Source organism: Ascaphus truei, chromosome 2 (genome assembly GCF_040206685.1).
Source record: "Ascaphus truei isolate aAscTru1 chromosome 2, aAscTru1.hap1, whole genome shotgun sequence".
Lineage (NCBI taxonomy): Eukaryota > Metazoa > Chordata > Amphibia > Anura > Ascaphidae > Ascaphus > Ascaphus truei.
In genome coordinates, this window is record NC_134484.1 from 397,185,869 (window position 1) to 397,202,498 (window position 16,630).

The window sequence follows — 16,630 nt, forward strand, 5'->3', positions numbered from 1 at the left end:
CTGTCTGCATCTTCGTAGACCAACGGTTGCAAGAAAGGAGGTTCTAATGCTCCCGTCATCGCCAACTCGCTCCCAGATCGTCTTCTTTCCACCCCAGCATGCCAGAATCTTCTCTCCGACACTCCCGAACCTATGCAACTGGGTGGCAATAAATTGTCTCCCTCTGAGAAGGAACGCAGACGCAACGCCGGACTGTCTGCATTGTGGTCACTTCGGACATCAGGTACATCTCTGCTCTCACAAGTCGGGAAAAGCCAGCTCCCATTGAGGTCTAGGGGAATCTCTTTGGGAACACTCTCCACTTCCCCTATCACCAAGAAGACCTTGCCAACCAGGATATTGATCCCAGTTTCTCTTACCGGTAAGGATTTTCAGACCACCGCCTTTCTAGATTCAGGCTCAGGAGGCAACTTTATCGACCAAGACTTCACTGAAAGGAATAACATCCCGCTAGTCCGCAAGAGGATCCCGGTAGGATTAGAAGCCATCGATAGTCGGCGATTACAACCAGCCTTCATTTCTTTGCAGACTATTCTTTTCCACTTACAGACCGGTGAGGATCATAGGGAGGAGATCCATCTGGACGTGATTCATACTCCTTCCATCAAAGTGATCCTGGGCCTCCCGTGACTTCAACGTCATAATCCCCATATTGACTGGACCAATAAATAACCTATCCAGTGGAACACCCTTTATGCAGAAGAGTGCACGGTCTCTGTCCAAAAGATATGTGGGTTGGTTACCCCAGGAGAGGAGACGAGCTCTTTGCCCGAAGTATTTATCGAATTCCGTGATGTTTTCGACAAGGTACGATCAGAGGTTCTACCATCGCATCGCCCCTTCGATAGCCCTATTGACCTTTTACCCGGTTCAGTTTATCCCAGAGGAAGGTCTCATCCGCTTTCATCCCCGGAGACTAAAGCCATGAGTGATTACATTCAAGAGAATCTTAAAAAAGGGTTCATTCGGAAGTCCTCTTCCCCAGCCGGAGCAGGATTCTTTTTTGTAAAAAAGGACGGATCTCTTTACCCCTGCATCGACTTCAGAGGTCTTAGCAAAATTACCCTTAAGAATCGTTACCCTTTGCCTTTGATCTCGGAACTTTTCAACCGCCTTCATGGTGCTATCATCTTCACTAAGTTGGATTTGCATGGTGCTTACAATTTGGTAAGGATTCGCTAGGGGGACGAATTAAAAACGTCCTTCAAGACACGAGACATCCATTTTGAGTACATAGTCATGCCCTTTGGTCTCTGCAGTGCCCCTACCATCTTCCAATACTTTGTCAACGAGATATTCAGGGATCTTCTTAATCAGTTCCTTATTGTCTATTTGGACGACATCATGATTTTTTCCAAATCTCTCCTAGAACACATCGGTCACATCAAACACGTACTATTACGCCTTTGTGAAAATCATATTTTCCCAAACTGGAGAAATGCCAGTTCCATCAAACTTCTATGGCATTTTTGGGATATATCATCTCTGACTCAGGGTTCACCATGGATCCAGCTAAAGTAAAGGCGGTAGCTCCCATTACTGCCTTGACCAAGAAAGGAGCGGATCCTGCTTCTTGGCCACCAACCGTCATTCAAGCCTTCGATCTCCTGAAAGAAGCCTTTTTCTGCTCCCATCCTCATTCATCCGGATCCCAAACTACCATTCACCTCCTTGAACTCTGATCTTCTGTACTCCTGACCCCGGCTATCTACGACAATCTGCTCCTCTCCAACCCTGACCCCGACGACTATTCTCCTCTCTCCAACCCAGACCCCGGCTAATAGTACCTGCAACGATCTGTACCTCTCCAACCCAGACCCTGGCAAGTATATCGACTATCCGTACCTGTCCAACCCAAACCCGGCTACCTTGACTAACCTACACTCCAGACGCACCCACACGACTGTGGGCGGTGTTTATATCCATCCCCACCTCTGCCCCGCGGTCACACCTTGTTTGTGGTGAACACGTCGTGACAGGAAAAGAGCATTCCAAAACGAGTAGGGTTATCCCTGACTGAATAATCGCCACAGCATACCTCACTGATGTCATCCTTGGAGAGCCCCATTCACCGACCGACTGAGGCATAATGGAGAGATCCCACTGCAGCAAGTGGCCGTACAAAGCAACTGAAGAATCGACAACACAGAATGCTGGAGCATTCAGGACTAAATACTAAACTAAATTCAGGACTGGAATAAATACTGTGGGCGCATGAGTTCCTTAGAATTTACATCAGTGGGTGTTACAAGATTTTCAAGATCTCATTAAACCACATTACACTATTGTAGGCGTTTTGCACTGTTTTTTTTTTTGCAGGATATGTATATAATATATATATATATATATATATATATAATATATATACATATGCTGCAAAAAAAAAAACAGTATACACATATATATATAAAAGCATTTCGTTAGCCACAGAACGGTATCATCTATTTATTTTTTGATTATTGAAGCTCGGCTAACGCGGTACTGATACCTCTACATATACACACACACACACACACACACACACACACACACACACACACACACACACACACACACACACACACGTAATATCAGATTTCCATTTGCATCTTAAATAATTCAATTATGGACTAAATACTGTTTTTCAGTATTTATTTTCCTTCCTGTTTGAAGGGACCTTAAGATTTTCTAGTCGTAGTGTTTAGCAGTAAGTCCGAAGTTAAGAGAAGACACCGGTGTCTGAATGTTTTACCTGCCTACCGTACATGTGCGTGTTTTCTTTGTTGCTGCTGTATATTGTCTAATCTATTTTTCAATGAGTATCTAGTTTACTTTGCTCCTCCTCATTAGTTAAGTGCTTTGGTAACACCCAGCACTATGAGCATATTTACTTTACACGTGTTTTCTGCGGTTTGGATTCCATTGAGTGGACACATAATAGTTTTGCTATAGCAACTTCTCAACTGAAATACCTGAGACAGTAGTCATGACAGTTTGCAAGTATTGCGCAAATAAATATTTTGTTGAACTAACATTAAAACTGTAAATCATATGTTACTGTACCCTGTAACAGTAAATGCTATCTACTCATATTTTCTGTAGATAAAATAGTGAACAACAAAAAACAAAAATGCCCAAAGCTACTTCCATTGTGACAACAATACACAGTGCAATTCCTATATATCTCTCGTAAAAAGGGTCATTTAGTTTAACCCTTTGGCCAAAGCCCTTAAGCCTGCTGCCACTTACAAGGCATGACCGAAAGCAGGTCCTAACACTTGCCTTGTAAGTGGCAGCAGGCTTAAGACGCTTTGGCCAAAGGGTTAAACTAAATGACCCTTTTTACAAGAGATATATACTGTAGGAATTGCACTGTGTATTGTTGTCACAATGGAAGTAGCTTTGGGCATTTTTGTTTTTTGATGTATACATTTAGCCACGCCCACTAGCACTCCGTTTGACACTTACATGCATATATATATACTATGTGGTAATGGTTGGGGTTTCTCAGAGCTTGTTGGGAATCTGTGTATTTTGATAAAATAGTGAAGCAGCATGCATTGAAGGAAGATATGTAAAAAAAAAAAGGAAGCTTTGCATTCTAGACAGTTTGCTACCAGTACAAGAAATATAAAATGGATATTCTATAATTATAGAATGAGTGGAGAAATGGACTTCAGGAAACATTAGCATGCATGTACTGTATTCTTAAACTCCTAAATGGACAGTTTGGGTGTCATTCTTTATATTCCGAAGCGGCCATTTAGGTTGTGTTAGAATGACTCCAGTATTCTTCCTTAACGTTGTTTCTATATTCCCTTGGGATACAGGAATCAGCAGTGTCGCAACAGCTAGAGATGTGTTAGTCATTGAAATGGTGCATGTATACATTTCCATGGACTTGGAGTGCTACTCATATGCAAACTATATGCTAATGATCTGTGATCCTAACATCGCAGGTGCACGAAAAGCTGTTAAGGTTAGACCGGGTAAATAACAAAAAGCTAAATGTGTCGCACCAAAACTTGGCGTTACTCCCAGCCAGAACCGGATTATCCGAACCTCATTTCAAAGAACATTAGACAACATATTGCCTGTAAAGAAACATAAATGTTACACTTATAAAAACAGTGGTAGAAATGAAAACCAAGGGTCAAATAAGGTCTGAGGATTTGCAGCAGATAGGAAAATAGGCAGATTAAATGGCCCAATGGTTATCTGCCAAATGATACGTTTCTACGTTGAATTCCCTTTTTGTATTAGTCTCTACCGACTCTGATCTGAGACCGCTCCACAAATCCATCCCTCGTATCCTGCATGGTGGATAAGGGTCTGCATTTTTTACATCAGTATATCATTTTGGTGCATTTTTTTCTATCATTCATGACTGTACAGACACGTGGAATATATCCTTTTTTTGTCTTTATCAAATGTAATTTACACTTTTGGTTTTCAGTTACTTATCTTTAATCAAGCACTAGTGAAAATGTATAATTATGTCTGATAAAAGGGACGTTATCATACATGCATATGTACTGCATCATACAGAAGGTTCCCGTGTGTTACAAGATATATATATATATATATATATATATATATATATATATTAATAATCCACAATATTCATGTGGTTGGTTTTCTGTTCCTTCGTGCAGTCAGATAAGGAGACTTGATGCCTTTAGCTGCACAGATGTCACACATACAGCATTTCAAAAAACGTTTAAAAAAAAAAAAAAAAACCCATAAGCAGCTGGCACTGTAAAACTACTCTTCAGATCGAAGGTCATTGTGGGTATTGGTCGTGTTCTTTCCTGTGCTCTGCATCATATGCTCATAAATAACTACAGTAGATAGGAGTACTTGAATAATGGGAATTTTCTTCCCTATGAACTATATTTAAATTCGGCCTACTAGAACTAATCAACGATATTTTTTATTCTTCGGCATATTCAACCACAACCAATAAAGTAATCGCTGCAACCTAAAATGAAATGGGATATGGTAAGGTGCATTAAGGGTAATGATATATAAATGATTGAAAGAGAAGAAAGACCCTTTTAGGTGCACTCATAACCAGTGTAACAGATGGTAAGTGGTGAAGGAGTTTAAAAAAAATAACTTTTATTACACATGCATAAAATAATGTGAATGGTAAGAACAACAGGAAAAAATATACTAAAAGCAAAGCAAAGGTAGATGTGTGGAGACGTAATGGCGTGACGCCTGGAGCGCCCAACATGAGAGGGTTGCTGATATACAAATCTAGTAGTGCCTAAGGAGGGAACTAGCCTATGTACTAGTGATATTCATACACAGTGACGATCCTACTTAGTGCTGCTGGTTCGGAGGTAGTCACAGGTTATCCCTGTATATGGCCAGAATGTGAGAGATAAGTCACCAGATGTTGGTGATGGAAAAAAGGGAAGCTGCTCTTATAGTGGATGCTGCAGGGATGCCTAGCAGCCTGTAAGTGTGAGAGTAGGCACACAGTAGGGCTGACCCTCAGTAGAGAGCGTGAGATGAAAGCATATCATATATATCGCCAAACTCCCAAGTAACACACTAACCTCAGCTTGGTGGTTTAAAAGTAGAACGCAATAAAAAAGGTAGGAGACTAGTGTGGCAATCAGAGGTCTGTTAGGTTACGGAGGAAATGGAACAAGTGTGCATGAAGTGGAACGGGATGCCGAAGCATCATTGTAACCGACCACTATGTTTGCTGTAGACCACGCATGTCACAACAACTAGGCGACCATGACGTACTTTCGCAACGTGTGCTTTGTCAGCAACTGAGTGCGCCGATCGGGGCAATGCCGCAAAGAATCCCTTATTGCCTCATCAGGGAAGACGTGATTGTATTGTATGTCTTTATTTATATAGCGCCATTTATGTGCATAGCGCTTCAATGTACATAGCGCTGTGATCCCATGATGGCTGTGCCACTCTGGTGCTGCTGCGCTTCCAGCACTTAAAGGATTAATGAATAACCCCCAGCTGCGGTGAGAGTACAGTAAGCCTGAAGTGTAGGCCAAAAAGTTGAAGGTGGTAAAGTTGATGCATTTGATGCACCACTCTGCAAATTGCTCACTAATGGTGAAGATGCTAAAACAGTCCAAACTGGTGCAAACTACATTGGAACATTGAAAAGTGTTGAAACTGACTTTTTAAATATCAACTTGAAGCAGCATTCCTCCCCCCCCCCCAAAAAAAAGAAAGTACATTTTTCCTTAGATGAACCACAGGGTCCTCCAGAGCTGAACCGCTGCATTCAACGCCTGGGCCTTCCCTTCCTCCCCGACTACCAAGATATTGCATTTTTTACTGTTGCCAGTACTGCCAAGGAAAAACAAAAATGGCTGCAGGGCCACACAGATGGACGCTGCAAATGTCACCTCACAATAATGTCAAGGCTTTTTATTTGTCACCGGAGTGAGGCTGACCGCAGAGGTCACATTGTTGCTCCCAGATAAGAATTCTTGTAAGGGAATTTCAAAATGAAAGCTCAGGGATCTGGGGTCTCGTCGCTTGGGCTGCAGTACAGCTTTGTTTTTAATAAGCATTACAAGCTTGCAGGTCGTACACTACCTGTAAATGTTCTCTTCGCCTCTCTCCTGAAGGAAGAAATGTCTCAATAGACTGGTCATTCACAAGTATACACCAGGACTTTCTACTTAAAAGTTGGATGGGTGAGCTCAAAACCCAGCAGAGGCCACAGACCTCCCAGCAATTGTTACCAATTGACTGCTAAAAAACCCCAGTCCCAGCAAGCTCAACATGATACAACAAAAAGACAGAAAAGTCCCAATACTGCATCCAGCATGACACATTTCTTAAGTTAAATACCGTCTGTTTTTCTCATAAGGGTCATTTCATGTAAACCCTTGGTCAGAGCATTCCAAACCTGCTTGCCCTATTGAGACACACACACATACACACAAACACACACAGTGTAGTGGGTTAGGGTTTTGAGCTTGCTGTTGTTTTAAATAAGGTAACCAAAATATGTTTAAAAAAAACAAAAAAACAAACATCACAGATTACTGCTTTCCGATCTTGGTATTACAAAAAAATGAAACAAAGCAAAAATGTTGACATCAGAAAAGGTTAATAATGTGAAACTTAATGAAGTGCAGAGGGTCAGATCATGCATTGGTAATGTATTATTGTAGTTTCTTCGTGGGGGGGGGAGGGAGAGGGGGTGATACTCTTGCAGTACTTGTGTAAATAATGTGAAGTAGAAAAGTACTAGTTTGATTTTTTTTGTGTGTTTGGGGATGAACGTAAACCTCCAGCTCCGTTTATGCTGTGTCTGTGGCAACAAGTCCCATATATGAAACATCACATGACCTACAAAGAGTACAGTGCACAAGCATCTGGTTACCGTTAAACACTTAATTTCCTTCATAAAACCAAACCCTACACCTGCAAGACAAGTCATTTGAATTGCAGAGTTTTATACTTGGACAGGAATATGCTCTTCCACAAATTAATGTAAAAAGTCTTAAAAAAATAAAATAAAATAGAACTTTAAACAAGGTTTTATAAATCAGATGACATCTTGGGAATGTAAGAATCAAGATAATAATTCCCCAAAGTGGCCGCTGTAATTAAAAACTAGCCAGAATAATTTAAAATACTTAAAGTTCATCAGATTTTAAACCATTACCCCTGTTTCTGGCATTTCTTCACAGTGAGTAGTGAGTAGAGATGAGACATATTTGCAAAATCTGTGAATTTTTTTTTTTTTTGCAAAAAAAAAAAAAAAATAACCATTGTGAAAAAATAGCAAAGTTCCCAACAAAAAAAGATACGGTCAGATGACCCTGACATGCAAGGTCATATTTATTTACTTTAAATAAAAACAACTATTTGTCAAAAATGGTCATTTTGATCAATTGCAAACAAATTCATGAAAAAAAGCGAAATTTTACTTTTTAATAAACCTTACAAAATTGTTAACTTCTGCAAAAAAAATGAATTAAAATAATTGCAAACTAAAACACGCTTAGTTGGCACATCTCTAGTGTTCAGAACTTTGTATATTTTTGTGGCGTCTAGGTCACAAAGGCTAAAGCACAAAACATGAAGAAAGCCGGCACTACGAGACAGTCTACATGTGCTGGCAGTTGTGGTTAATCTGCTGCAATTGTCCTGTGGCTGAACTTCTAGGCTGAGGTTTATGTGAGGGTCAGAGGGAATTTCGGAAAGGTTTTACCTATTTCAAGCATCAAACCCCTATTTTTAGAGTTTATTATAATGTATTTTTCCCAAGGTAATATGGAAGTAAAATCAAAAGATGGCGCAGCTCATACTCTCACAACATGGTGCAACTTGTTGGCCGGTGATGTGAGGCTGGTATGGAAGTCATATTGATTTCCTTATGAACCGTGGAGAGCGGGGGGGGGGGGGGGATGTAAAAACCAAGTGGCCATTATATCCAGGAATATATTTTGCTGCGCCACACAAAAATCAACATTCCAGATTAGTGGCATACAAAGATTTGATATGTTTTAGGTGTCATTTTCTCCAAGATTAAAGCTACTGGAATGTACTGATATCAATATATACCGTATGTTTATTTTCTCACAAACCATTTATTTTCACAGTTTACATTAAACAAGGAAATATACACACAAAGAATAATACAATTCAATACATTATATCATAAGGCGATTATATGGCAGATTCCACCGCAATCTTGGATATCCTGACCAACTGAAATATATTAGGACATTGTTGGTGAAGTAACAAGGTTCATGCCTTATGCTGGGCTCAGGATAAAGGAAGATTCTGAGAAACTGAATGAGTAAAGCACACTTGAAACCATTAATAAATATTTTCTAAACTACAAAAAGAGAGTAAATAAATCTTTTTTTTTTTCAGGATGTATACACAAATAGGAAGACCTGAAACATCAACACTAAAGATAAGAAAAGCAAATTCAGTCACATACTATGGATGTGCTTTGGTGTCCTGCAAAATATCCATATTGAAGATGTACAGCAAATAAAAATGCCACTTAATGAGCACCTTCACGTCTCACAAGTCCGCAAACCTGCCTTTCCCCGTTATCTCTTAGTATGGCAAGGCAGGTTTGTGGATATGTCCGAGACATGGGAATGTGCTCATAAGTGATATTTATTTGCTGCATGGTGCTGGGTCTTTGTCACTTTTTTATTCACCATAACTTTCTTTGTGTCTGGTTCTAGCCACTCCCAGCAGCACGTTGCGTAGCCAAAAGGCCGATGCATTGTATATTAAGATATATTGGGCTCCTTTGTGGTATATGGTATTTGCTGTGCACTGTACAGTGGATAGTTTTTTGGCACTTTTTTTTATTCGCCATAGCTTTTTGTGTCATATTGAAGCTCAAGCATATATAAAAATACAAATACAAATACCTGGAAAAATTGACAAATGTAGGCATTACAGGCATACCCCGCTTTAAGGACACTCACTTTAAGTACACTCGCGAGTAAGTACATATCGCCCAATAAGTAAATGTCAGCTCACGCATGGCCTGTCAGCACGTCCTGAACAGCAATATCAATACCTGTACCGAAGCTGTGCACAAGCGGGGACACTATAGAGCCTCTTACACATGTGTTATTTACATCAGTTATACACGTAAATGATGATTGCAGAACAGTACATGCATCGATAAGTGGGAAAAAGGCAGTGCTTCACTTTAAGTACATTTTTGCTTTACATACATGCTCCGGTCCCATTGCGTATGTTAATGTGGGGTATGCCTGTATTGCATTTCACCAGCATGTATATATTAAACAGTATTTTTTCCCACTGTAAACAACACACACATTTTACAAAGTGTTTTTTTGGGTGTCAAAGCACCCCATTTAACTTGCCCACCACATTGCTGTTAAAGGAACCCACCGATTCCTATTTGATCTTGCTCTTTGGCTAGTTCAAGCTGTTGCCTCTGTACATACAGTGTTTCTCCTGTGTACGATTTCCCCCATCCTCGGTTTTACAATATGCTTACAGGATGTATTACTGCCAACTCTGATCTAACAAGCAGAATGTATCTCTTGTTATCGCCATGCCACACGTCTTACAGCCACGAAGTGAACTCTGCTCATCAGTCTATAGACAGAATTGGCAAGTTTCTCGAGCAACGCCGGGAAGACAATAATCTGAATATGTATAACATATAAAGTGGAGGTACATACTGATGCATTCAATTATGTATACAGAACATGAAAATATTTTAGAAACATGTAATATATCAACATGTGTTTTAGAGATGCATAGATCAATTAGATGGCCATGTAAAGAAGGCATAGCTTTGGTAAACTAGCAGAAAGGAAGCTAGTGTCACGTAGGCCTCTAGAACAGTGCTTTCAACCTTTTAAGAACTGTAGAAATATTTGGGACTGTATTGTGGACTTTATTGAATTGCAGCCCAATTATAATACTACTTTGCTTTTTTACACACTATTTATAATATAATAATGTATAACAATATGGTATATAATTGAAGCGTATTTCTGAATTTGTAAATGAAATAGGATGGCACAAATTAAAACGGTTGGTTTTTGAAGGATTCAAATATCCACCGTACCATCTGGGAACCCAGTATTCCACAGAACACAGATTGAAAACCAGCGACCTAGAACAAACATATAGTGCCCAGGTAAGAATACAATTTAACACAGGACATACTGGAGCTTAAAGCCCACAAAGCACCGAATTCTCCAAGGTGAAGTCATAGTGAAATCTTGCAAAGTTCTCGTCCAGGTTATACAGTTGAACTCGCTCAGGAAGTTCTCTACAAATATTCTGCACTTCTAGGACATGTGGTGCCAAGATGAAAGGGATGTCATTTAGGAGCTCAGCCATCACTAGATTTCCCTCTGATGCTGGGCTGGTAACCTTAGTAGCCCCCGAACCATCTCTGTTGAAATGTAGTGCCTCTTGCTGAGGGGTCTAGAGATAAGCAAAGAAAGCATTAGGAAGACATGAGCTGCAATGTGAAAGTAGAATGACAGAGTTTCATTGCTAAAGCGTAACATGTCTGCAGTTTTACATATGTGCTGCATTTTTAGTTTCTGGTTGAGGGACAACTCTTGATACTAAATTATAGTACACACTGCTCATTTCTCAGTGGTAACCACAAGTTAACAAAACTTAAACCAGTAAGTCAACGTGCAATAAAAATAAGGATTGTGCTGGAAATCTTGATTGTTTAAAAAAAATAAAAATAACATGTGGTGCACTATTGTACAACAGGGAGAAGGTATTCTGTTTGAAAGGAACACAATCTTCAAGTCAGCTGTACTGTAAAGGGACAAGCCATTCTAGGACTAAAATGAATAAAGGGCATTAATAGTTTAATGGATTAAATCTAGGTGACTAAAATGTAAATATACTTGTACTGGTTTTCAAAATTTGTAGACAGTAAAAAAAAAACAAAAAAAACTTTTCCAGAACACACCATCTACTATTTACCAAGCGGTGTTACTCCAGAACACACCATCTAACCTTTACCAAGCCGTGTTACTCCAGAACACCCCATCTAATCTTTACCAAGCCGTGTTACTCCAGAACACACCATCTAATCTTTACCAAGCCGTGTTACTCCAGAACACACCATCTAATCTTTACCAAGCCGTGTTACTCCAGAACACACCATCTAACCTTTACCAAGCCGTGTTACTCCAGAACACCCCATCTAATCTTTACCAAGCCGTGTTACTCCAGAACACACCATCTAATCTTTACCAAGCCGTGTTACTCCAGAACACACCATCTAATCTTTACCAAGCCGTGTTACTCCAGAACACACCATCTAATCTTTACCAAGCCGTGTTACTCCAGAACACACCATCTAATATTTACCAAGCGGTGTTACCCCAGAACACACCATCTAATCTTTACCAAGCCGTGTTACTCCAGAACACACCATCTAATATTTACCAAGCGGTGTTACCCCAGAACACACCATCTAATCTTTACCAAGCCGTGTTACTCCAGAACACACCATCTAATATTTACCAAGCGGTGTTACTCCAGAACACACCATCTAATATTTACCAAGCGGTGTTACCCCAGAACACACCATCTAATATTTACCAAGCGGTGTTACCCCAGAACACACCATCTAATATTTACCAAGCGGTGTTACCCCAGAACACACCATCTAATATTTACCAAGCGGTGTTACCCCAGAACACACCATCTAATATTTACCAAGCGGTGTTACCCCAGAACACACCATCTAATATTTACCAAGCGGTGTTACCCCAGAACACACCATCTAATATTTACCAAGCCGTGTTAATCCAGAACACACCATCTAATATTTACCAAGCCGTGTTACTCTAGAACACACCATCTAATCTTTACCAAGCCGTGTTACTCCAGAACACCCCATCTAATATTTACCAAGCGGTGTTACCCCAGAACACACCATCTAATATTTACCAAGCAGTGTTACCCCAGAACACACCATCTAATATTTACCAAGCGGTGTTACCCCAGAACACACCATCTAATATTTACCAAGCGGTGTTACCCCAGAACACACCATCTAATATTTACCAAGCGGTGTTACCCCAGAACACTCCATCTAATATTTACCAAGCGGTGTTACCCCAGAACACACCATCTAATAGTTGCCAAGCCGTGTTACTCCAGAACAGCAGTGCTCAAACTGGGGGGCGCTAGATTTTCTGGGGGGGCGCGGCAGTTATAGAGGTTCCGCGCTCTTCCCCCAGGCATTTAAATTAAATGCCGGGGGACTGCGCGAGGCCCCTATAATACACTTCCCTTCCAGCGACGCGTCAAATGATGCCGCGGGGTCACGTGAGGTTACGTTACCATGGCGACGTGGCGTCAAATGATCCCGCATGTTATTTGACGCTGGGGGTCGAGCGGGGGTGGGGAGGTGGGGGCGCGAAGCGCCGAGGAGAGCAAGCAGTGGTCTGCACCCCTGCTCCAGAACACACCATCAGTGCCGGAGGACGCGTTACAGCCTACTCACTTGAAAGAAGGACATAATAAATATGGTCCAGTGTCATTTCAAATACATTGGTAAATGATTGGGGAAAAAAATGTGTCCACTGAGGGATTGTACTCAAAATATGCAGAACTATATTCAAATTGTTCTACGCAGACAATGATTACCAATGCACAGCAGCTATATGGATAACAATATCTAGTTATTACAAAATAGTAATAGTAAGTAAAGGCTTTCTGCATAGGAAATTCTTGAATTTTGCATCCCTCATGAGCCTCTGTGACATTGCTCAATTGTAATACACACTCCTCCATTATTCTCTTTGCCCTTTCCTAGATTCCAAAGTTTGTAACGCTGAAAGGCTACTGTATAATTAGCAAAACTAAAAAGCATGTAGTGAAAGCCTTAATAGGACTAGTAATGGCAGAAGTAGTGTAATTTTAAACTGGTTGCATCTTACCTGGAAAGGCTGATTGTAAGTAAATGTTGTCCCGGGAAGTTCAAGTATGTTATTTCTTTGTTCATTGGTAGTTTGTCCTTTACAAAAACAAGGAAATGATATCCAGTTATTAATCTAAATGGTGAAATATAAAGTGAACTGGATGTATTCATGGATTTCATTCTCTAATTTCTCACTATGGCAATAAGTTATAATCGTTTATTTGTAAAGCGCCAACATATTCTGCAGTGCGGTACAGAAAGGAGATAAACAAATACAGTTTCATACCAACATGCGCAGATACAGAGAGGTAATGAGTGCCCTGCTAGTGAGAACTTACACTCTAGAGCAGGGGTGAGCAAACTTTTTATGCCGAGCCCCCCTTTTCATCCATGAAATTTCTCGGGCCCCCCCTGCCTGATGTAATCAAAATCACATGACGTCAGTGCACGTGAGCTGGTTCAGCCATTGAGGGCGAACCAGCTTTGTAACGCCCCCGCCACGCGTCTACAAAAAAAGTATTTATAGCACAAATTACATAACTTAAAAATAAATATTATAATATTTGTCTAATAGCGTTCCCATTTCTGCTGTATTATTAATCTCTCTCTTCCCGCCACATTAGAACACCTCAGGACCTCTCTAACCTCTTCCAGTCTCTCCCTGTATTTCTCACTCCCCCTCCAGTCCCTCTCTATTCCTCCCCTCAGTGTCTCCCCCTCCCCCCCCCACTCTCTTTCCCTCCCCCCAGTGTGTGTCTCTTTCTCCCTCCCCCCATTGTCTCTCACTCTCTCCCCTCTTCCAGTCTCACACTCCTCTTCCAGTCTCTCCAACTCCCTGTATTTCTCACTCCCCCTCCAGTCCCTCTCTATCCCTCCCCTCAGTGTCTCCCCCCACTCTCTTTCCCTCCCCCTGTGTGTCTCTCTCTCTCTTTCTCCCTCCCCCTAGTGTCCCCCTCCCTCCATTGTCTCTCACTCTCCTTCCAGCCATTGCCTCTCCCTCCCCCCAGTGTCTCTCTTGCACTCTCCAACCAGCTATTGTTTCTCCCTCCACCCGGTGTCTCTCTCACACTCTCCCTCCAGCCATTGTGTGTCTCTCTCCCTCCTGCCAGTGTCTCCCTCCCTCCCACCAATGTCTCTCTCATCCCCATCCCCATGTAGCTCTTTCACCCCCCCCTCCCCATGTCACACTCACTCTCACCCCCCTCCCCATCTCACACTCTCACCCCCCTCATGTCACTCACACCCTCCCCATGCCTCAGTCTCACACTCACTCCCCCATGTCCCAGTCTCACCCCCCCATGTCCCAGTCTCACTCCCCCCCATGTCCCAGTCTCACTCCCCCCCATGTCCCAGTCTCACTCCCCCATGTCCCAGTCTCACTCCCCCATGTCCCAGTCTCACTCCCCCCCATGTCCCAGTCTCACTCCCCCCCATGTCCCAGTCTCACTCCCCCCCATGTCCCAGTCTCACTCCCCCCCATGTGCCAGTCTCACTCCCCCCCATGTCCCAGTCTCACTCCCCCATGTGCCAGTCTCACTCCCCCATGTCCCAGTCTCACTCCCCCCCATGTCCCAGTCTCACTCCCCCCCATGTCCCAGTCTCACTCCCCCCCATGTGCCAGTCTCACTCCCCCCCCATGTCCCAGTCTCACTCCCCCCCATGTCCCAGTCTCACTCCCCCATGTCCCAGTCTCACCCCCCCCATGTCCCAGTCTCACCCCCCCCATGTCCCAGTCTCACTCCCCCCATGTCCCAGTCTCACTCCCCCATGTGCCAGTCTCACTCCCCCATGTGCCAGTCTCACTCCCCCATGTCCCAGTCTCACCCCCCCCATGTCCCAGTCTCACTCCCCCCCATGTCCCAGTCTCACTCCCCCCCATGTCCCAGTCTCACTCCCCCCCATGTCCCAGTCTCACTCCCCCCCATGTCCCAGTCTCACTCCCCCCCATGTCCCAGTCTCACCCCCCCCCATGTCCCAGTCTCACCCCCCCCATGTCCCAGTCTCACTCCCCCCCATGTCCCAGTCTCACTCCCCCCCATGTCCCAGTCTCACTCCCCCCCATGTCCCAGTCTCACTCCCCCCATGTCCCAGTCTCACTCCCCCCCATGTCCCAGTCTCACTCCCCCCCATGTCCCAGTCTCACTCCCCCCCATGTCCCAGTCTCACTCCCCCCCATGTCCCAGTCTCACTCCCCCCCATGTCCCAGTCTCACTCCCCCCCATGTCCCAGTCTCACTCCCCCCCATGTCCCAGTCTCACTCCCCCCCATGTCCCAGTCTCACTCCCCCCCATGTCCCAGTCTCACTCCCCCCCATGTCCCAGTCTCACTCCCCCCCATGTCCCAGTCTCACTCACCCCCTCTCCCCATGTCACACACGCAGGAAGCAGGAAGCAACGAGATGCTGCTGTGTACTGTAGCACAGCGCAGCACAGCGCCACCTAATGGCCAAAAGAAAAATTGCAGCTGCAGACGGCTTTTTCCCCTCTGCTCCTGGCAAAATCGCCGCTGCTTCCTGCGCCCCCCCTAAACAATCTTGCGCCCCCCCAGGGGGGCGCGCCCCCCAGTTTGCGCACCGCTGCTCTAGAGCAGGGGTGCGCAAATTATTGGCACTGCGCCCCCCTGCCTGCTCCCCCTGGTGTTCACGCCCCCCTTATCTTGTTTTCCGGCGTCAAATGACGCCATGGGGTCATGTGACATCACGCTGCGGCATCATTTGCCGCTGCATTGCCATGGCGACGCGTCACCATGCTTCTGAATCCTGGTAAGTTGAGAGTTGCAGAGGCCTCACGCCATTCCCGGAATTAAATGAAATGCCTTGGGGAAGAGCATGGGGCCTCTGCACCCCCCCCCCCCCCACGAAAATCTGGCACCCCCCAGTTTGCGCATCCCTGCTCTAGAGGGAATGAAGGACAATGTTGAAACAAAAAGGTAAAAGTAGCTGCTCATTGTGGGATGGCGCATACCTCAGGTTGGAGTATGGTCCAGCCCGAAAGTTCATTGCATTGAGGTTGAAGGGTGGGGAGGGGGAGAGGAGGGACCTTGAAAAGGTGAGAGTGTTCAGGGAGGTTTTTAAATGTCTGAAAGCAGAGTCTGATGGTACGTGGAAGGAAATTCCAGTAAGAGGGGGCAGAACGGGAGAAGTCTTGTAAGCTGGAGTGAGAGGGTGTAAGAAGGGAGGAGGAAATGCAGATGTCGTGCAGAACATAGGGGGCATTTGGGTATATATTTGGG

At 43.5% G+C, this 16,630-nt stretch overlaps 1 protein-coding gene across 4 annotated transcripts in view; it reads right to left on the bottom strand.

Moving 5' to 3' along the window:
- Positions 1 to 8,553: 8,553 nt before the first annotated feature.
- UMAD1 (UBAP1-MVB12-associated (UMA) domain containing 1) overlaps positions 8,554 to 16,630 on the bottom strand; it is a 76,178-nt gene continuing 68,101 nt past the window's right edge. For all 4 annotated transcript variants that reach the window (XM_075587273.1, XM_075587270.1, XM_075587271.1 and 1 more), the window contains 2 exons: positions 13,419 to 13,495; positions 8,554 to 10,926 (listed from right to left, as the gene is read on the bottom strand). In XM_075587273.1, the coding sequence (XP_075443388.1) occupies positions 10,669 to 10,926; positions 13,419 to 13,495 (335 nt within the window). In that variant the 3' untranslated portion in view covers positions 8,554 to 10,668. The remainder of the gene's footprint in view (positions 10,927 to 13,418; positions 13,496 to 16,630) is intronic.